The sequence below is a fragment of the Leiobunum rupestre genome, chromosome 7, assembly GCF_980474605.1.
Source record: "Leiobunum rupestre chromosome 7, qqLeiRupe1.1.hap1, whole genome shotgun sequence".
Lineage (NCBI taxonomy): Eukaryota > Metazoa > Arthropoda > Arachnida > Opiliones > Sclerosomatidae > Leiobunum > Leiobunum rupestre.
The window spans coordinates 18,269,657-18,292,171 of record NC_143390.1 but is presented as its reverse complement, the minus strand read 5'-3'; the positions used below and the strand labels follow the sequence as shown (position 1 = coordinate 18,292,171).

Here is a 22,515-nt window from a genome sequence, read left to right as displayed (position 1 = left end):
GAAGCGGCTGATAATTAAATCTTTCTCAATCCAAAGGCAATAAATCGATAGAAAAAAGTCAGATACGTAGGCCAGTAACGGAACTTTTGGTACGAAGTTAACGCCCACCCCAGCAATGTTTACAAAAGAGAAAATGATATATGGAAATATTAGAGACATTACTTTTTTTATACTTGACATTGGTCAGAAACGTTGGCAAACATATTTATAAATCTTAACATTTTGAAGTGCAGGTGTTAGATTGGTCAATAAAGAAACGCGTAAAGTTCAAAAACAAGTCAATACTTTAACTCTTAAAGTGCAGCGGCTGGGCAGCAAATTGTCGCGTCGATGTTTTAAACAATGAAGGTATGAAGTAAAGAAAATTACAATGGACCGCGTTTGTAAAGTAACTATTACAGTAACGGAATAGTTATTATCAATCTACATAATACAAGTTTTTTTCTACACTTAGATCTTATATTAAGAAGGAATCTATATATTTAAAATATACAGTCACTTTTGTTAGCGTATAATTATTAAAATACTACATATACAATTGATTAGAGGGTTGCTTACAACAGTACGGTATTAACAGTTCCGTTTCACGATACGCGGCGACAACGAAGGCGGAAGTCTTTACATTTAGAGTTAGCTTATTATGTACACGAATGGGGAGACAGCCCAGCAGCGCACGCGCGCTTTGCGGGGGCAGTTTTACGGGGGAATAACGCGTTCAAATTCTTATTGCTTCGATGAATTGATAAACGCGCCATTTAAAACTGTAGTTTCTGATATAATTTATCACGTCTTTGATATAGTCAAATGTGGATTCGTACAAAAACCAATGTGATGTGTGTTAAAAAGTGTCAGTCTTTCTCTGGACAGTTCAAATGATAAATTGGGGGCGAACCCCTCCTCGACAAGTACGGCTGTAAAACCAAAGATGTAAAAATATCGCTCTTTCTTCGATGTCGCAAAATCAGCAGCTTCCGTCGTTTATGACGATACCAGACACCATCGTAGACCAATTCAAGCGTTCGGCGGATCAAGACTTTTTTAGTTTTACGAATATTCGAATGATTTTTTTTTAATCAGTATAAATTTGAACCGAAATTAGCGAGGTTTTTATAAACGGCTCTTTGGCGGTCAAGTCACTGGACAATGGCACTGGGAGGAAGAAGAAGGATCAGCGGCATTTGCTACGAAAGTTGCGGGAGGATGGTTTGATGGGCCGGTTGTCGTCGGAGAGTCGCTGAAAAAGGCCCCGACGACAAGGGCCCACCATCAATGGGAAGTCCCAAACGCCGACACGAAGACATTGACCACCGTGATCAGGAAGACGCCGATGATTGTCAAGTTGTTCATCAATTCGGCCCGAGGCTGTTGTCGTGTCATGTTGATGTTGTAGCGACCGTTGACGATCAACAAACAACCTACCACGACCTAAGGATTAAATACTACGATCAGAAATATATAATATATTCATCTTCCTCTAATGCTAATGTTAATCGCTTGAAACATGCACCATCGCTGACTCCCGCTAATTTTTCAAAAAATAATATTATGGGGCGAAGTACATCATAGACTAACTTTCTAAAACTATTATATCAGAAAGAAATGGTTTTATATAAGTTAAAGTGTAATTTTCCCATTTTACATCGCTAGACGGAGTTAGATACGGTAATTTAAAGCCGTAATGCGGTGTACACATCCGTTCCACGCTTAAATAAAACTGGTTCAGCGATTTGCCTAGAAGTAGTAATACAGAGAGCCACGGCATACTTATAAAAGCGTTATATTTTAAAGATGCTTAATACAAATAAAACTAACATAAACATGTGACTATTTTATTCAGTGACTCGCGCATATGCGTAGGGGAGGAAACAAAAAGGGAGCGGCATTTATTGAAGTGTCTATTGTATCTCGAGCTTGCGAAGATTCATTTTAATGTAGATCCTTTTCTCCTAGGAAATATATTATACAAGTTAAGCAATTTTACCCCAAAAATGTTCCAATTTACCCAAACTTGATGAAATTTACCTAAATGTGATCCAAATTACCCAATTCGTTATTTTAAATTTTTTTTGTTTTAAGTGGTCAAAAACATTTTCGGGTGCCATGGCAAATCGAATGGGTTTTGCGACGTCTACTTTTGGGAAATTTCATATCTCATATGAACCAAATCGGCCATAAACACCTCGGGTACTCTACTTTTCAGCTATAAGTCCCTCCATTCACGTTTTCGGAGGGTGACTTCACCTTTCTATTATAAACGTCTGGTACAATATATTTCAAGGCGACACTAAAAGATTTGTCTTTAGGAATGACCCCCAGAAGCTAGAAATCTCTTTAATCCAGTGCGCCAGCGAGGGGAACACATCCACGAGCAGATGTGTCAACGCTCGCGGCGGCATGCGTTCAGAGGGAGTTGACTAAAGCGTAGGAGTATATTTTGTGGGGAGGGATAGTATTTATTCCTCCCCGTCTCAGTATTCTCGTGTAGAGCAGAAGCTTAGGACGATTCGTATGAATGAGACGAATATACCATCAACCGCCTACGAGTAAGCGGTTCTATCGACAGCTTTCAAAGAAATCCTAATTACTACCCTCAAAATAACTAAGATATACCTGTAGTGCTATGGATAAACTGATGCAGACAATGTTAAGTGTGTAGAAACGATTGGAGTCTCCTTCTTTGAGGACGTATTTCAGTTGGGATGCGTTGGCTGCACGTAAAAAAAGATTTCAATACACTATTCAATGACAAATGAAGATATCAATTGCTGACCTGTCAGTAGAGCTATGTCCATCATTCCCTGCGCCACGCTCTTCTTGGTGGCGTATAAATTGACGTCCATGGGCGGTTTGGGCGGTTTGCGACCACCTGGTCCAATAACAATTGGTGGTCCCTATGGTCGTAATATACGTATAAGTACCGCTACTTGTAAATGGGTTAGTAGACATTCATGCCACAACGACAAAAAATAGAAATTTGCATAACGACCGCAGGCGTATTTTCTAAACCATTACTAACCTGCAGGGAACTTTTATCCAGTGATAACTATTGCCAGCCATTAAAAAGGGGGTTTACAAAGAGGGGAAGGGTGAAGATAAAAGGAGAACAGTTAAATTGGAAGGTTAATCGCTTTCGAATTATCATCAGGAAACCTCAGAGTCAGAGGGGAGAGGTGGAAACCGAAAAACATATGTAATATTTTGAAAGGGAACTGGCTGGGCCTTGAAGCGTGAAGGATACAATGCGTTAAATATTATGCTCTTTTATATTAGGGTGAAAGAACCGGTTTTCAACACACGACCGTGAATATGGGGATATAATCACTTTTAAAGGTACCGATTGCGTCTCTAACGCTACGGTATTTTGATACGGAACTTTTAGAATTTTATTTTAACTCCGCCTTCTACGCGAAAGATCGACTACCCCTTTATCAGATAAAACCCGTACGAATGTCTTTTTAAGAATATAAAATTTCCCTATTTTCTCAATTGCGTAATTTGTTGAAATCAAACTGAAGCCTTAAATTATATAATTCCATTCTAATGGGTAAATTCCTTCGTTGAGTCAACATGAGCTCGGATGAAATTTATTTTTGTACAAGCCTATCATGATTTCCCTTGAAATACGGGGACAGGTATGGCCCCGCGCCAATAAAATAAAATAAAGTTTTAAAACGAATTTTTTTGATCGTTTTGTCGTCTCCGAACTCCAAAAATAAGAACAAATTATGAACGGGATTAAAATATCCGCCGTTTCGTGGCTTCGTTTCACGCTTAAACCACAATATCGAATTACAAAAATCGAATGACCGATTGTACGCTTTCTTTTATGATAATGAAGCGTTTCGAAGACTATGGAACTAAAGAAGGGGCTTAGAGAGGAAACCAAGAAAGAGTCGCCGCTACAAGCGTGATTATGAATAAGAGGCCCGGCTTAGAAGAGGAATTAAATTACCAAACAAAAGCGCTCTATACCAAGAAGGGAACGTCACTAAAACACTCCTAGTTACGAACAGACTACGGGAATAAGAGAAAGCCATATTTACCTCTCGTTCTAAAAGGGCCTTGTCCGGCTGTTCGCAATCGGCCACGGGAGCCATGATGACCCCGGAGGCCGTGGTCGAGTGTCCGGTGGTGGGGCTGGAGGGACGCAGTTCGGACATTTCGTTTCTTTCGCTTCTGGTTCTGGAAAGCGGGTGATCGTTGGGCATGATCACGAAGACATCGGCGGTGGAGGCGGTGTCGTCGGCGGCGGATTGGTGACTGGGTCCCGAGGTGGACGCGGCTTCCGAGATGGCGACTGTCTTCGGAAGGGTATTCTTGGAGGAGGAGGACTCCTTGTCCTTTTCTTTATCCTTGTCTTTGCTACGAGAGCTCTTGCTCTTCTTTTCCTTGACGCGGCTGCTGGTGGATTGCTCCGGCGCGGGCGTCGACGTCTTGGCAGCGCCGTTTGCCGGGCCCGAACTGCCGGCGCTCTTCTCGGGCGCCGTGGTTGATCCGTTGAAAGTCGTTGTCCTAGGACGATCCCCCTTACGTCACTCGCCCACGTAGCCAACTTCCTATTCGCGAGGAAGGTGACGCGGCGGGAAAGGAACTTCAGCGGGCGGCGGACGCGTTGTCGTCCCTGGAACGTGGCCGTGGCGCGGCACCCACGGCGTAGTCCGAACGCGCTTCCAGTATCGCAACAACGCCCAGTCGAGCCGCGGGAAGAGGGAGAAGGAGGGAACGGGATTAGGAGGAAGTCGTAACGACGTTAATTGGACCGCTCGACGAAACGAATACGAATGACAACTGGAACGGGGATGAATGAAATTAAACGCGCCTATTTCAAACGCTCGAAAGAGAATTAGACTTTAAGAAAAAGAGGAAAGATCTTCGGAAACGAAAAAGCTTTTCTCCTGGAATTTGAAAAGAGCCGAGATCGTGGCGACGGAGGCCGGCCGCTTTTATCGGGGAAGAAAACGGTCTTCGGGGACGCGCGAGAAGATCAATGATCAGTCGGCCGCCGCGGATGAAAAAAGGGGGGCAAATTTGAGTCGACCGGACCTCGTGACGTCCACCTCTCGGGCCGAGAAGCTCGTCTACTCTCTCTTTCGAGGCGGATGGCTCAGGATTCCGGCTGGCGAATCACCCCGCCTTATACGGAAAATCGTAGATGAAAACCACCGCTATTTAATATACCCCAGCCATCGTGATAATTCCCAGACTCGCACACTCTGTTCTTACCCTTCTTCTCACGATCGTTTTCGCAATTGGCGAACACGCATCAGACCCATTTGCAGTCGCGTTATTCAATCCAATTTCCTCAAAAACTTTCTAAAACCATTCCCCAGATCGCTTTGTAAAGTTACAGGTCGTCGTATAGGCCACCGAAGATTCACCCGCGTGCTTCGCGTGTATGCAGAGATTAGTTGAGAAATTGGGTCGCTGTTTTGGCAGATTGAATAATTCATAAACATTTGTGGAACTTCGTAAGAACGACTTACCTCGGAAAAATTCAAGATTTTTACTCGCAAAAAATGCTTTTACGAATCAAGTAAACGTAATTGATTCTTAAGGTGACTATTTTGGGACGTGATTAGAAATAGCGCTTCATTAAATCCATTAGGATTAACCCTTTTTTATCATTTAGTAACATCCCGTGGTTTTTTTTTCTTCTCTTTGTTCGCTAAGATGGATCAGAAATAATTAATTAAGAGACAAGGCGCTAGAGGTATATTTTGTCACGCAACATTCCGAGGGTATTAGCGAGGACCACGCTTTTTCTCGGGTCATTCGAGCGACAGAGATAAGTCGCCTATTTTCTCCTCCTTGGAAGACGGACACACCCAAAGAAAAACCGCTCAATATAATGTCTTATTATTGCAAACGTATTAGATGAAAAAGATACGTGATTTTGTTATAGAAATATGGCCATTACAGTCTACAAAAAATGTCTTCTTATACTTCTTTTTAATAATTTCTACCACGAAAGAAACGTATTGATTTCAATATTTTCAGTTTCACGACCTAAAAAGGCTTAGTTGATCCTAGAACATCTTTAAGTAAGTCAATTAAGTCATTGTCGAGACATAATTATAGATCTCCTTCGAGATGCTATTAGTAAGAAGATCGTGTCCCGGCCTTACATCATCAAAGAAGACAACTTAACAAAGAGTTGGTAATATTTTAAATTTATAACCCCCTCTTCATATATTTAACCTATTTACGAAAAACATCTTGCTCGGGCGAGAGTTATGAATGAATAATGAAATGCGGGGAGGTTCGAGCTTTTAAACAAAAGCGTGATTCTACGGGCACACTCCTTTGGCGAGCTTTTGGGGTCTGCTGCCCCCTTTCTCGGAGGGTGTGTCCATCTCCGATAATGGTCCCAAGACCTCCTTACATTTAAATGATTCCAGTGTTGCCAGGCCCTTCAATCGCGTGACATCGCCTCCTCCCTGTCAAAGGTCAAAATTCCGGCCCCCATCCACCGAGGACCCCCGACCCCTACCTGACATCTGGGCGTCTGCGCTTTTGGGCTGGGTCCTACCGAGTGTAGAGAAATTCTAATCCACTTGATATTTGTCTAAAGGAATATGACTATCGTTCCAACCTTCCCGCTAACCATCGAGTGACCACCGAACTATACCTACATGGCCAGTCTTTTGAACGTCGTGCTCTCACCCAATCTAACAAAGATGCCAAAAGGGCCGAAAGCTCTGTCGAAAAGACGATGGCAGGTGCTCCGTATCAGAGTTGATCAGCAGCCAAATATACTTTGTTTTTTTACTGCACGGTCAGTAGGATTAAAATAGCCTTTCTCTATATTTCTATAATCTAAATCTATCTATAGCGAATTCAAAATCTATTTTTATGACACAAAAGCCATAAGCGGTTACGGTCTTCGCATTTAGGCGTTAGCCAAATTTATAAAGACGATAAATAATACAAATTACTGTTTAGTTAAAATTGACATACGTTTATTTGACTCATAAATGGTACAATGGTACAAACACTTACAAGGGATAAAAAATTAACTACGATGATGTTTTTATTTCGAGTTATTAGAAATGTGAATTTGTATATACGAACTAATAATTAAACTATTAAACAACCAACGGGTTACAGACAAATACAACGACTGTAAAAAGTATCCAAAAACACGTGCTTTCAAACCGGCGGGACCACACCACGAAGCTGATATTTATGTTTTATGATATCGAGAGTGTTTTTCATAACATAGTCGATGCAAGCCGGTTATAGAGTTAATTTTTCAGGTTAGTCTTGGCGTAATACGAATAAACGCGACATCAGTTAATTTAATGAGAATGCGCGTTCAGATAAATAAGAGGTCGCTGATGGCGGACTGATGAAGCAAGTCTTGGCTGCAGTTGGCCTGAGGAACAGCCACTGGTCCTTCGATCAGAACGGACCTTTCGTAGCGGTTCTTGTCTTTGAGACCGTACACCCCGCTCACCCGCCACTGAGTGTCGCTTCCGGCACCATCCGGGTCTGGCGCGCCTGAAATGAATCACATCTCAATTACAAAAAGACAGAAATGACGGAGAATGGGCGACTTTGGACGTACCGGAACCAAAGGCGGAAATAAGGACGTTGACTACCGTGATAAGAAACACAATGACGATGATGACGTTGTTCAGGAAATCGGCCTTCCTTTGCTCCTTCTGAGCGTTGAGGTTGAAACGGCCCAAGAAGATCAGCAGGACACCCACCACGATCTGTAGGAGGAGTCAATCAACGGACACCTTTTAGATTCGTTTCCTTTGATACCCTTTTAATACATATCGTGAGATACGCGTTTTTGCGTCAAAATGAAAATGCCAAAAAGAAAGTTGTAAAAAAGTGTTCTTTCGGAGAGTGATATAATGGGAACGGAGACCTTTTTAGTTTTCGCGTGATTCTCGATTCGTGATTCGCGGTCTTTCTGCGATTGTAAAAGAAATTTCTTTTTAAAAAATTTTCCACCTATGTTACCCGTGGGGTTGAAAGATCAACACGTATTTCGATAAATGGGCTCTCTGTTCTACCGGAGAAAGTGGAAAGAGAATCGAGTTTGATATGTAAATAAAACCCGAAATTTTCGGTATTGTTTTAACGACAGGAAAAAAACTGCAAGATGCACGGTTTCTTGAGGGTATACTCTCGAAAACCTGCACGATTACTTGTTAATGACCGCGTTTTATCGTAAATTTCACGATTTCTTCTCAGAATTTAATACTTTCGTAGGAACACCTACGCGGGGCTTGATAAGGAAAATAAATAATTGAGCGCAAACACGACTTCGCAAAATGGTATTTCTCTACCCCGTCGTTTTTGTAACCGAGTTATCGAGAAAATTGGTTAATTTCGATCGTTTTTCGAAATTAAGCTTTCAAATTATCTAATAGACTGATTCTAGAATTGCTTACAAGGAAACAAAAATTTAGAAAGAATCTCATGGATGTTTGATTTTAAAGTTTAGCTGAAGAACAATTCTTAATTAAAAGACACACTAAAACATTAAATGGAACAGTAACTAAATCGAAAAAATAGTCTGCTAACACAGCGGTTCCCAATTTTTTTTCTATTTAACCCTAAATAATCCATCTGATTCTGGTGGAACCCCAACTCATTTTTTTTTACTTGTCTTAAAAGACTCTTGACACAAACAAAGATGGCCGCGCTGCGAATTCTCAGAACCCCTGTGACCCTTCCGCGGAACACCTTTTAGGAACCGCTGTGCCAGGGGCGTAGGAACCGGGAGGGGCAGGGGGGGCAATGCCCCTCCCTAGAATTTTGCTGGGAGGGACAACTAATGTTATTGCCACCTCCAACCTTTGGTCAGTTGAAATCTTCAAAAGGCTCAAATTTTCATTTTAAAAGCATATACAGTTTATAAAACCTCAACTGTGTTTAAATTTCAGTCTTTTCCCGCCAATTTACGTAGTAGTAACAAGTACACATGCATTCGGAGAAGCTACACTCCATTAAAAATTAAAAACCATTCTCCAGACCCCTTTTCGTTTATCTTTTCCCCCTCCAACTTCTAGTACGTTCCTACGCCCCTGCGCTGTGCTAACACACTCTACTATTGGTTTTTAACGTAACTAGCGCCGATCACTTCTAGGTTCTGTTACTAATGGTGGCGGAAATGTTAAATTCTTTAGTATTTTCCTTTTCATATTTTTCGCTGTTTTTAGATAATTTCAAATTTTTACGTTTCAGACTGTTGGCGCCATCTGGTAAGACTTCGGGTATTTAAAAATCGACCTCTAATGGCGTTACTTATTGTAACGGGGGTTTAACAACAGAGTTTATTCTTACGATCACGCTGTATTAAAACCGTAAAATTTTGAATTGAAGTGCAAGGGCGCGACCAATAAAAAGACAATTTGGCGTAGGAGCGTTTCGTTAAAACGTATTGAATTCGACTCGATGAATTATAGCGCCGCTGCTTAAAATAATACCATCGCCTTTACATTCTTTGTTACGCGAGTATAATTTTAAATGGCTAATTAACTACGCTTAATTCGTTACGAGAACAACAATCGATTGTGTAATAAAAAGGAATAGTAGTAATAGCAATAATAAAAATAAATTAACGCCGCCCTTTTGTTAATTATAAAAATGTAGGCTAAATAAAAAAATAACGTCGAAGGACGAACTGCACTTTTTTAATTTCTGAGTGGGATTAAAAGGATGAATCTTAACCGCGCCCATGTTTGAGAGGAGGAGAAAGCTGACCCTCTTTCGCGAAAGGACAGGACAGGCAGGACAGAGAGTTTACATCAACGTTAAGAGCATCGAAATGACTAACGATGTTAAATATTTAATAGCAAATAATCCGGGTTGAAACAACGCACTCGTTTTACGCCAATGTGTTTGCGATAGTGCTGCTAGCCCATAAATAATTCCAGGTACTCCAGTGACAAAGCGGTTATGTTATTTAATATGGAAGTGAAAGCGTAGATTCATATATATTAATATTTAAAAGCCGTCATTCCGAAATGAAGGAAATGTTATTTGAGAATATCTTTTATGGGGGAGTGTTCCTGGTTCATTTCCGTATTTCACTCTAGGACGCTACTAGTACCGTAATTTGAAACTTGTTGATATAAAACGATAGTCGAGGGTTGGGACCTTCGGGATATAATTAATTGATTTTAATTTAATCATTTCTGACAGATTAAGCTCGCGCTAGAAAACGTGTAGGGGGAACTTGTAGAGTATAGAGTGTTGTCGTCTGAAACCCTGTGACGTCACCATTGTAATTTGCCTATTGATAAAAAATGGTAACTGTCATGGCGGCCACTATTAACACTACAGCTGTGACGTTACAAGTTTTCAAAATCGTATCAGACGACAACACTCTATACAGTCTGTGCGTAATAAAGCTAGGGCAACATTACCCCTACATGTTTTAAGCCAGGGTAAAACTTGTCAAATCTCGGGATTCTAAGCGTTTAATGTTTCATAGCAGTGGCGTAGCCAGGGGGGTCAGGGGGCACGTGCCCCCCGAAACGTATGGTTGTACTTATAAATTTTTCACTTTTTTTTCAATGATGTTTCCCCCCGAACCAAAATCCTGGCTACGCCACTGTTTCATATTGATAGTGGATAACCTAATTTCATATTTTGGCCACCAGGTTTAATAGCAGCTAGCATAAGTGTATAATATTGTTACATAAGTGTGACACTTCCTATTCTTCACATGCAAAGGTTTTACTGAGAGCTACATGTATTCACAAGACAGACTGCATTACGGGCTTCGTCACAGTTTTGCGTCCGCTTGCTAACAGCGTCTCGCTAGGGGGAGATTTTCTTCTTGTTATGACGTCACTCCGTTACTAGGTCTCAGCATATGTAACATAATTACTCATAAGTATGCCTCTGTATAATATTTCCATAGAAAAAAATTCAATGAGACCTTGTTTCACGCGGAACATACTTTGAGCGGACCCAAAAATGCAAAAATTCTTATAATCCTTGCGCTATTGAAAAGGTTACCATAGAAATGAAATCATGTGATCGCGAGGCACGAGCTAAACTTGACATGGGCAAAGCCAGAAATGCGCGAGGAATTCTCACTAACTTCCGTTTCCCACCAGTAAAGTTGATGACGCATATTTCGTCACGGAGTTGTAAGTGACGTAATTTATGTCATATCCCGTGAACAAGGTTTCATTAACGAAAATGCTTTTATGGCATACTTATGAGTGATTATGTTACATATGGTCTCAGTAAAATATTCCCCAAAGTGACAAACTTATGGAACAATATTATAGACTTATGCGGCTAGGAATAACTGGCACTAGTTATGTTAAAAACAAGTCTTAGCACGTGTTAGCAGACGATGTTTCGATTTAGAAAATGCTGCCTCTAAGAAAACGGTGAGAGGGTATTTAAGCAATGAGAAAGCGAAAGAATTCTGGATAGAAAAGAATGAACAACAAAGATGATTAACCTGCATGGTCAACGAGATGCCGACCAGCGTGACACTGATGACAAAATGTTGGTCATCGACTCCGTGGATGAGAAGGTATTTCAATTGAGAAGCGTTGCAAGTGAACAAAGCGATGTCGAGCATTGCCTGGGATAATGTCTTGCGGGTTGCGTAGATGTTGAAGTCCATTTTGCCCTCTCCATCGTTGACCGCGCAAGCTGGCACCCGAGTGGACACTTCCTCCGCTTTGCTCGAACCCATGCCCGCTCGCTGCGTATAAGAATTCAATTTAATTAAAGACAGAGTGACGGATAATGGAAGAAATTGCAGTGACAAAAGCTTAAATATATCTCACGTGACATCTATTTCTGAAACAGTTTGGGAAATTTTTACAGCCGAAGAATTTAGTTAGAGACATGACTGAAAACCGAATTGAGAAGGAAATACGATACGATCCGCGATATTTTACAAGTCGCTAACAATTAAAAGCCTATTCTATGTTTTTTTTTAAGTTTCCAGAGTGGGAGGTCTTTTCGCTGGAGCCTTAGAACCTCCCTCGCTTGGTTGAATACATAATACGGCTTCAGAAAAATACCTCAATGCCAATCTTTGATCTCCCCCTCACTTTTGACCCCTTTACCTCAGATTTTATTTCATAATGAAAAGGTGATCCTCATTATAAAATCTAAGATAAAAATCGAGAATGAGAAATCTTAACCCCTTAATTACGAAATCTAATTTATAAAGAGGTTTTTCTTTCGGGGTCGCGTGCGGAAATTTAAATAAAACTATAATTATAATATATTCGAAACGAAGATAAATTTGAATAATAAAACTACGATTTATCACAAGCGTATAAAGTCATTAATAAAGGTATAATATTACCTGCTTTTTCGAACACGGCCCGTCGCGAAGAATAACGTAACGAGTTACGTGGAGTATTCAAAACATTATCGCGTTCCTGTAGAGAGAACGAAGGGAATGAACGTATACTCTCGCGGAAAAAGGATGATAATATTAAACTTGGTTAATGTCTGATGCGAACGCGACTTCCTCGCTTCAAAAGTGTTGCGCCAGTGGAATTATTCCCAGTGAAACAATTTATGCCAGTTTACGCCGCTGCTAAGTCGTGTTTTGGCGGGCAGGTGCATCTTTCAAACTTTTCTTTTATAGAGGTATTATTCTTTATAGTCTTCTATTTAGTTTCGCGCGGCGAAAAAAAATGACAAAAGACCATCTTTGGACGAGAACTTTACGCGAAGAAATGAAAGGCTGCGGGGCGTCGGGCCAATCGCGAAGTTTGTTGTATACAATCTACGAAGAGAGGATCAACTTTGACCTTTCGCATCAAAATCGTGACCAGTCCTACCCACGCGCGGTGTCTTCCTCCTCCCATTCTTTTCCACCAAAACCGCTAGTTTTAGACATTTTAACCAAATGAAAAAAATATATATATTATTTTAGCTTATAATTTTTCTAATATAAAAGCAGATTTTATATTTAAAACATTTTCCTATTGATTTTATTGCGTATATTTTTCCCATTGAAATTTTAATTATTATAATTAAGTTTTCACAATTTAAATTTTCCATATTATTCAACCAAATTAGTTGTTTATGCACGTTTAATAGAGAGATTGTATCCGGAATATGTTCTCTAAAGAAAAAATAAATTACCTTAAATTTGCTTCTCTATTTTCACGTTTCACATACCGAAATAATAATTTTTTTTTCTTAATTATAATAAATATAAAATTTTTATATCTTTAAATAGGGCTAACTTATCATTTAAATACTGCAATACTTAAAGTTAAAGTAAGGTAAAATAATTTGCTGTAGAGAAAACTACATCCTCCTGCGAAACTGGATCCATGGAAGAGGAGAGATAGGGGAGAAGAGATGACGGACGGACTTTGATGGAGAAACAAAATCGCCATGCTTTGGCGCCATCTTCACAATTTTACGGAACTTCGAAAAAGTAAACATTGAAAAGACCGAATGGCCGATGAGATGTGACGACTGTTACGACATTAGTTTTAGTGTTTGTTAAAATTTATATGTACTTAAGACGTTAACTACTGGTGGTTTGTTAGAACACTAATGTCATTCGGTAAATTAAATTGGGTTTACCGTTTATAAACTGGCGCCTTCAAGGTTCACAAAAGACGTTTTACGAGGACTGACAAAAATATATATTTATTCCATTAACCAGCTAAAAGGCCCTTTTTTTAAAAGGACTTCAGCTGTTGATATTTTAAAATAAATTTTGTTTGTCTGAACATCTGATTTTGCGTAGAATTTCCCATGGTCATGTTGAACGTAATTTAAAACCAAATTGAAATTAAATTTTGACATTTAAAAAATAATTAAATGTGAAACTTGTTTTGGTTTCAGTTTGTAAAAAATCCAAATAAGAGTCAGTATTATGTCTTTAGATTTGAGAAGTTTAAATGGATCACAATTGTTAGCTTTACCAAAATTTATATTGGGCATACCAGGGAACAAATCTGTTAGTAATGTAGTCTTGGAAAATGGAAATATATTTGAAATCCAAAATCTGAAAAATCCGGTAGTGTTGCTACCACCAAAAATATATATACAAATAGCTCAAATACATAGTAAACAGGAACCAATTGTAACTAAAAACCAACATTCCTCAAAGGTAAACTTTAAAATAATTTTTATAATTAGTAACAATGGTTTCTTAATTTACTCAAAAATTTCACATAGGTTGTTATTGACAACAGTATAATTTTAACAAATGAAAAAACAAACAAAGCTGAATCAGATACCAATAAAATAGATGATTTACCTAATTTTGATGAAACCTTAAATGAGGAAGAAACGGATAAATCTGATACGCTGTCAGAAAGCAAAGACCTAGATGAATCAAATGATGTTGATGACCCTTGTAATTCCAAGTCGAATGCTTGTTCCACAAGCAAAACTGTACCAGAAAGTCTACCAACAGAAGAATATAAGAAAGCATCTAATCTGGATGAATCTAGGATTGTAAATGATTCTAGTGCTTCTCCATCAACAAAAAGAGTGGTACCAAAACTAAAAACCAACGCAAGAAAAGTGCCTAAAACACTGCCGTAAACATATTATTAAAGGGATATATTGAATTTGTTTATAATAATCTTAATTTTTAGGAAAATGGTTGTTTGTGAAGTTTGCTCTAAGAAAATTAAAAGGTGCAACTACAAAGACCATTTAAAAATGCACTTGGGTGTCAAAGATTACGTATGCTCAATTTGTAATAAGGCATTTGGTTGGAAAAGTTCTTACGAATCTCATATGGTATGCGAAATGTATATATCAACTCCAAGCAAAAAGTCTTACTATCCCAAGCGCTAATTAGATTCAATGCTTCTGTAGAGCGTTCATCGTACTGGAAAATTATTTAAATGCAGTATTTGTGAGAAATGTTACAGCTATCAATCAGGACTTTATACACACATGATTAACGTTCATAATTCGCAAACCACGAATGAAAAATACAAGTGTGATCGATGTGATAAAGAGTTTTTACGGAAAGAGACTCTACGTGAACACATTAGAAATAAACACGAAGATGCTAAGTCGTGGATTTGCGAGATATGTGGTAATAAATTGTGCACAATAAATGGCTTGAGAGCTCATATGCGAGACGTACATAAGGTCAGTGTTTTAATTATAGTATTTAAGGAACATGAATGTGTGTATAACCAACATGATTTCTATAACACAGAAGACACCCCAACAATGCGATATTTGCAAGAAATGGCTAACTAGTGTACAAATGCTGAAACTCCACCATAAAAGAAAACATTCTGGAATGTGTCCCAAAAAGTACCAGTGTATCACTTGTGGAAAGCTTTATCCAACTCTAACCCGTTTAAAGGAACACGAAATTATGCATACAGACGCTCGACCTTATAAATGTAAAGACTGCGACCGCACTTTTCGATCAAGAACTAATTTAGTTGGTCATCAAAACACCCATCTTGGAATTAAGCCAAACAAGTGTCCGTTCTGTCCCAAAACCTTTACCTTCAACTGCAACAAAATCAAGCATATGAAAAGACACGGGAATAACCGACCTCATAAGTGTAGCTACTGTCAAAAATGTTTTTTTGAGAGTCAGGAATTGAGGAAACACATGATTTGCCATCAAAAGACAGATAGCCAGGCTAAAAGAAACAGCCAAGTACTTAAAAATATGAGAGCCTCTAATCAATATCAAGAACAATTGCCAACGACACTCGAGCCTCAAACATATTATAATAATTATATGACTTAAATTTAATATAATTATAAATTTAATATATAGTTTTTAGTTAAGATACAAATAAATTTGAAATATGGCAATTTTCTCTACTGATCAATTATTGTAAAAAGAATTATTAAAAATTTTAATAAAATTCTATCATTTGGCTTGTTTAATAGGATTATTTTAAAATACACGAAAATGCTAATAAAATGAATACAGACAGTCTTAGCAATTCCATTAACCACCCAACTACAAAGAATTCTCTTAGGGGGAAGAAAACGGGGAATTTAAATGTAAACAATATCTAAGAGATCTAAGAGCCCTACTAAAACCTAACAGGCTAATGCATACTTTTAATTTGATCAACAATAAGCTTATAATCAGTTACATTTTATGGTTAGTAATGCTCTAATTATTGTATTCAAAGAGAAACATGCTTTTAAAGGTAACAAGGAATGTCAAATCATGTGAAAAAATTTGTATCAGCTAGCCTTGGCTCTTTTTGATTAAATAATACAACGATTGTCAAAAATGTATCGCAAAAACTGGATATAATAACTCTGAAAGATTGACATTCAAATAATTTCAACATGTCTTCGGATTTGAAAACTTTAAACGGATCTAATTCCTTTACTCTTCCTAAATTTGTAATCAGTATCCCTTGTGTAAATGGTTCTACAACTAGTTTAGTCTTGACGAATGGAACTGTGTTTGAAATACAAAATCTAAAAAGTCCAGTAGTGTTGCTACCTACAAAACTTTATAACCAATTAGATCATTTAAGGCGAAATTATTCAACAAAAGAAAGTGAAATTTCTCCGGGTATTATTGTTCCTCATTCCCTAGAAAGTTTTTCTAAACAGGTAAGACAAAAATAATAATCTTTTTTGCTCGTCTGATATTCCCCCTTTTTATTTTTTTTAGACAACGTTAGAAAATCAAAGTGATATTTCAACTACGCAAAATGAAATTCTAGCCAGACAACAAAATGTCAGAGAAGAAGTTGAAAAACATTTGCAGTCGCATACGCAAATTATATCTTCCTATCAAGGCAAAAAGAACGACGATACATTTAATGTTTTAATATCAGATGATGAGAGCTGTTATGAAGTACTTGATAACCGCCCTAATCCTGATGGAATATTGGCCGTTAAGGAAACCGATTCAGATTTTGCCATATTGAAAAAACTAAGCGAAAGAATTATGACGGAAGAGTTAGCACCACTTCCAGAAACAAAAAATGCAGTTAAAAAGCCCAAGAAACCTTCAGCTAGCATTTCTTCTCCAACAACCAACGGTGGTACAAGTAATACAATAGCCAAAAATCCATATTTAACTAAAGCAACTGTAGAAGCTTTGGAGAAAGAGAAAGAGTAAATATGATTTGGTTACAGAATTTTTTTATTACAAATTTCATTTCTAATAAACATTTTATAAACAGCAGGGAATTTCAATGCAAAGTTTGCAACAAGAAATTGGCATCGATTCATTCCTACGAGATGCATTTAAAAATCCATACTGATGTCAAAGATTACTTGTGCAAAACATGTAACAAGGCCTTCCGTTGGAAAGCATCATACGAAGCACACATGGTACGTACAGTTTGAGTTTTTAAGTTGATTAAAATATCTGGTATACCATCCGAGACAAAATTAAGGGAAAAATTAAAAATTTTGAAAAAAAATTCTTTGTGTTAAAATTATTTTGTTTCCAAAATATTTAAGGTTTTACTTTAAAAAAAAATTTCTTGAAAAATTTTATTTGAAATGTTTTCTTCAGAAAAAAATTTTCCTCACAAAAAAATTTCTCAAACAAAATTATTCTATTTCCTCAAATATATTTTTATACCTTAATGTAAAGTAGTTAAAAAATATTATACCAATGTGTTGAAAAAATTATTACTTTCAGTATGTTCATCGTAAGGGAAAACCATTCAAATGCTATCAGTGTGACAATAGTTATACTTACAAGGCTGGGTTGGATCAGCACGTTGCAAACAAACATTCGAACAATAGAAAAATCTACCGGTGTGACAAGTGTGAAAGGCATTTTATGTCATTAAGTGGCTTTAAATTACATCAGGAGACAAAACATCAAACAGTGCCTACTTCGTACATGTGCGAGCAATGCGGAAAATCCATGTGCAGCAGAAATTCTCTAAGGAACCACATGATTACCCATACAGTAAGTCTTAAAAGCATCAAACATATTAGGTTTTAACTGAATTGAGCAAACAATTCTAAGGTAGAGCATGTATGTGTGTTTGACCTTTATTATTTTGGCATGGTTTTGGTATTTTTTTATGCAATGTCATTTTTATTGGGAACGGGGTGACTTATGAGAACATGGTTCGCAGCTCTTTCTTGAAAAAATTCTTAATTTTCAAAATGTGCAAAATTTGCCTGAATTTTCCATAAGATTGTTTCTACCTTTGGTTGCGCTGTCTTATTTGAAGAATTTAAAACAAAATTATATATTAAAAAGGGAACCAAGCCATATCAATGCAAAGACTGCAATGAATGGTTTAGAACGCCTCACACCATGAAAAGGCATCGTCTTAAAATTCACTTGGGGAAGTGTGAAAAGAAATTCCAATGTGGGACATGTGGAAAGCTTTACTACACAAGCAGCCAACTCAAAACTCATGAAATAATGCACACAGATGCCCGCCCATATAAATGCAAAGATTGCGATCGTACCTTTAGGTCATGGACTCATTTGAGAGGTCATCGGAACATTCATCTTGGTATCAAGCCCAACAAATGCGCTTACTGCCCGAAAACCTTCACATTCTACGCCAACATGCTAAAACACGTTAAGAGACACGGAAACAATAAGCCTCATAAGTGTGATTTGTGTCCCAAAACATTTTTTGAGAGGCAAGAATTGAGAAAACACATGGTCAGTCATCAGAAACCGCCTGGTCGGGATAAAATGGATATTGTAGTGGAAGAGCCTGAACCAGAACCTCATCATCACCAACAACAACAACCCGTTATATTAGATGTGGTTGGAAATTACAGCGGTGGCTATGCCACTTATCAAATGATGTAGCCAAATGCAGAGAATTGACTTTAAAATTTTCCAACTCAATCCCTTCATCTCGTAAGCCAATTACTTAATATGGAAATCAATAGTACACAATAGATTTGTTTGAAGTTTTGAAATCTAAATATTATTATTATATAATTAAGACTAGTCACTGTATTTACTATACTAAAGAGAGCAAAGTAATACCGTGCAATGCAGGTGACTAAAAAATAATGGGAGCTCATTTTATCTCCTGTGGTTAAAACAATTTTTTTATTTTCCAAATATTAAAGTGAAATGTACATTGAGTAATATGATGAAGTCTTAAATAAAGCGTAGCTCTTTCAGAAATATCGATGGGGTCTTTTTTCACTCGGTATATACACATCAAATGACACAGGTTGAAATAAAAATTCATTCGACTGAGATTAGTTCATTAATGGCAATGAAGTAGATGGAGTTTTTGAAAAACACGTGTACAAATACAAGCACGGTCAAATATTCCTCACTGTACAAAAATATCAGGAAAATAGTTTGCCGCAAAAACTTCTTGGTACAAAATGCAGGTAACAAATAGCGGGTTATTTTCCTTCGTATCAAATACATGATTGGCTTATTTAAGAAAGGTTATTGTTATGGCATCTGTAATACTGATTCTGCAGGAGTACCCGCGCCATAATTTTTTAAATTAGGAAGAAAAGCATTCATTCAACATCAAAGTCACTGTCTTCATTTTTATCCGAACTTTGAACAATTACTGGAACAAGGCTTTGATCAGGAAGCATTCCATGCCTAAATATTAGACAACATTATTTTTGGGAAATATATTTTGCAGTATAATTGAATTGGAGAAATAATTCAGAAATATTAGTGGGTCACTATTAAAATTAGAAATTGAATCTTACTCTACTAAGTAACTTTCAACATCAGTTGCGAAATAATCATCTCCAAATTCATCAGATAAACGGACAAAGTTCCCAATAAGATTTCCACTTTAGTTTCAAGAATAAAATATCCTTGTGTTAAATAATATTACATCATAAAAAACACCTATTTTTCTCACTTTCTATAAACCAAAAGCGCTGGAACTCCACTTTCCTCCTAAAAATAATAGAAATATTTTAGGAAAACATATAATTATTAATTTATTATCAGAGTGAAATATTCATACACCTATCTTGCTAATGTTATGCACTTAAAATTAGGCCTGTGCGAGTACTTGTCTGTACTCGGACTCGCGACGTCTTAATATATTACTCTTATGAGTACCCGAGTCCTTTGACAAGGCTTAAAAATTACTCTAAGTGTACTCGAGTTAATAAATATTCCACCTAATAGTCTTAAGAAGTTAAGACTTTTAATTTGCTTAAACTATTATGAGACTTTTAGAAGTTAAGTGGTTAAGTCTCGAACTGGGCTCGCACAGAAAATTAAGACGTGAACTAATTCTTAAGGACTCGAACGAGTACTCGGGAATTGGACTCGAGACGAGTGAGTACAATTCTTCGGGTCTCAAGACTCGACTCAAAACCATAAAAAGAGTCCTCGCACATCCGTATTTAAAATACGTACCTATGCAGGCTCTTGTTGGTTAAAAAAAGGTTTAGGAAGAAAAATAATACTAGACAAAGCCTCATTGATTTTCTAATAGTATGTCATCAGGAAAAATCTAACATCTTTGATGTAGTGTACACATTCGCGATTTGGCGGGAAAATTGTGGCCAATGGAATCTGAGTCAAGCATGCGAAGGTACATAACAGCCTATATGGATACTTTTCTCGTAAGAAATATACTACAAACTATAAAGTTCTTACAAACTGTTTGCTCATTCTAGCAGAGGCAGCTTCAAGGCAGCAAAATTTCACTTGGGGATATTCTTGGGCCAAACACTTTAAACAACCATTCATGGCTTTGCAACTATCTATTGCCTTTAGATATCATTAATAAATCAATTAGTTACATCAAACTAACACGCAAGTTGCTAAGTAGTCTTACATCGGAATAAATGTGTATTATAACTGTTGTTCCATTTTTTTCTTTATCTATTGCATCAAGAAATTCTTGACCAGATGAGAGTATAAGCAATGACCCATACTTGGGTCTGAAAGTACATTTAATTTTTTTTAACATCTCAATATTTATATTAAGCAACTGCAAGAAGACATACTGAGATCCAACTTTTTGCATCATTTCCTGCATTCTCTTTTGCATGTATTGATTTAAAAAATCATCGTGGAGCAGGCTGTGTATTTCTTGGTCAATTTTATCTTCATCTTGTTTAAGTTTTTCTTCATCTTTCTGCCAATAAAATTGCCTGTCAACAATTTTAACAGATAATTAACATAAAAGTATTCATACATGAGATTGGCAAGAAAGCGATAATTTTTTCATCAGCGCCAATCTTTCAGTTTCTTCTTCTTCTCTCTTCTGATTCTCAAGCTGTTTGAACCTCTGCCAATCTTTTATAACTCCTTTGGGCCCAGTCTTCATAAAGAAAAGTACACCAATTTAATTCCATGTAATAAGTAGCTGTTAAGACTTAAGAGTTCGTCTTTCATTGAAAACAACAGTTAGCCTTAAAAGTACATTCATTTGTCATGGTGAATTTTATTTCATCTACATGTAAACCAAATAAAGGTGTGGCAGAATGGAAATTTATCATTGGACTTCAAGACAGAATATCTAATTTTCAAAATGCGCTGACAAATAAAACTTATACATATATATTCAATAGAACAACTAGGATACAAAGTGCAACCTTAGAATGTAAAACAATCACAAACCCCAAGATCTTTTTCAACAAGATTTCCCTATTTTATTGATAGACAAAGGCTTAACTTACATTAACAGATGATCCTTCCCATTCTCTTATTTCTGGTTCGGGTATGAATGTGGCTTTACTTGGTTGCTCTGGTTTCGCCGAAGCTTCACATTCATCATCGGAATCTTTTTCATCTTCACTACTACTGCAATAATAATGTAATTTCTCACCGAGTAACTTATCATCCAAAGTCGCCATTTTCAAACCACTTTTCTTTTTTAATATCGATAACGACAATATTCACCGTCTGAGGGCGACACCTTCTTAGAGATTTTTTCCATGAGTCAATTTTCCGGGACATTCAAATTGAAAAAACCTTGTACTTTTTGGTCTAAAATATCCTTACTTCGCATCGTAACCGATAAGAATATCATTATACAACAAGTAATAAGTGTCTGCGAAAACAGAAACGCATTTCCGGATATGGTAGCTACTATGCTATATCCAATTTAAAAAAATGGCAACAATCAAGGCGGCCACCACTATCAAATCTACGAAATTATTCAAGCTCTTATCGTAAAAAAAAAGTATAAACCAAAGCGTACTTCTTCAACATCGTTTATAAATAATAGCACCTGGGGATAAAATATGAATGTATTTCTTGGAAAACAAACTCGAACGCTTAATGAAAACCTTGTTTAGGTTTAGCCGGGTGTTTGGAATAAGCTTATATATAAACGCAGTGAAAAAAAACACCGCTAAGGAATTTGGTGGAGATGGGAGGGGGTATTTTTCGGTCCGAGTGCCCGGGGTCAGTGTTTTTCGATCATGAACTGACTGGTGAAGAGAAAAAGCACAGAGTAATGCTCCTTCCTTCCCCCACCACAATTTTAGGCTTCCAAAACTATTATAACTGCCGGCTTTTGGTGAAGACGGGGTCAATAGGTCTGTGAAACTGCTGCGGAGCACGCTTTTTTATAGGCGAGGGGTGGCGGCTCACTCTCGAAGCCTTGGCTCGCTTCTTATCTAGGAACGTAAAACAAGTCA

General features: G+C 37.5%; 4 protein-coding genes across 5 annotated transcripts; 2 read left to right on the top strand and 2 right to left on the bottom strand.

The window, feature by feature from the left end:
- Window positions 1–481: 481 nt before the first annotated feature.
- On the bottom strand, window positions 482–12,891 carry LOC149934956 (uncharacterized). The gene is made up of 8 exons (XM_090153486.1): window positions 12,308–12,891; window positions 11,444–11,692; window positions 7,568–7,718; window positions 7,325–7,500; window positions 4,044–4,526; window positions 2,771–2,891; window positions 2,611–2,708; window positions 482–1,425 (listed from the first exon to the last, which is right to left on the bottom strand). Exons 2-8 carry the CDS (start codon window positions 11,681–11,683, stop codon window positions 1,267–1,269), a joined length of 1,428 nt encoding a protein of 475 aa, XP_090009612.1. The 5' UTR covers window positions 11,684–11,692; window positions 12,308–12,891; the 3' UTR covers window positions 482–1,266.
- A 528-nt stretch (window positions 12,892–13,419) lies between these two features.
- Window positions 13,420–15,813, top strand: LOC149934955 (uncharacterized). The gene is made up of 5 exons (XM_090181476.1): window positions 13,420–14,083; window positions 14,152–14,519; window positions 14,577–14,724; window positions 14,803–15,084; window positions 15,155–15,813. Exons 1-5 carry the CDS (start codon window positions 13,847–13,849, stop codon window positions 15,704–15,706), a joined length of 1,587 nt encoding a protein of 528 aa, XP_090037602.1. The 5' UTR covers window positions 13,420–13,846; the 3' UTR covers window positions 15,707–15,813.
- A 218-nt stretch (window positions 15,814–16,031) lies between these two features.
- On the top strand, window positions 16,032–19,027 carry LOC149934954 (uncharacterized). Its single transcript, XM_090181571.1, has 5 exons — window positions 16,032–16,539; window positions 16,601–17,049; window positions 17,118–17,268; window positions 17,585–17,860; window positions 18,161–19,027. Exons 1-5 carry the CDS (start codon window positions 16,267–16,269, stop codon window positions 18,728–18,730), a joined length of 1,719 nt encoding a protein of 572 aa, XP_090037697.1. The 5' UTR covers window positions 16,032–16,266; the 3' UTR covers window positions 18,731–19,027.
- LOC149934953 (phosducin-like protein 1) lies at window positions 18,931–22,002 on the bottom strand. 2 transcript variants are annotated; one of them, XM_090181572.1, is made up of 9 exons: window positions 21,738–22,002; window positions 21,550–21,673; window positions 21,066–21,191; window positions 20,875–21,005; window positions 20,703–20,808; window positions 20,522–20,635; window positions 19,770–19,807; window positions 19,612–19,698; window positions 18,931–19,498 (listed from the first exon to the last, which is right to left on the bottom strand). In XM_090181572.1, exons 1-9 carry the CDS (start codon window positions 21,827–21,829, stop codon window positions 19,411–19,413), a joined length of 906 nt encoding a protein of 301 aa, XP_090037698.1. In that variant the 5' UTR covers window positions 21,830–22,002; the 3' UTR covers window positions 18,931–19,410. The 2 variants fall into 2 exon arrangements, with proteins under 2 accessions (XP_090037698.1, XP_090037699.1); XM_090181573.1 differs by lacking the exon at window positions 21,738–22,002 and having other exon boundaries at window positions 21,550–21,731.
- Between the last annotated feature and the right edge of the window lie 513 nt (window positions 22,003–22,515).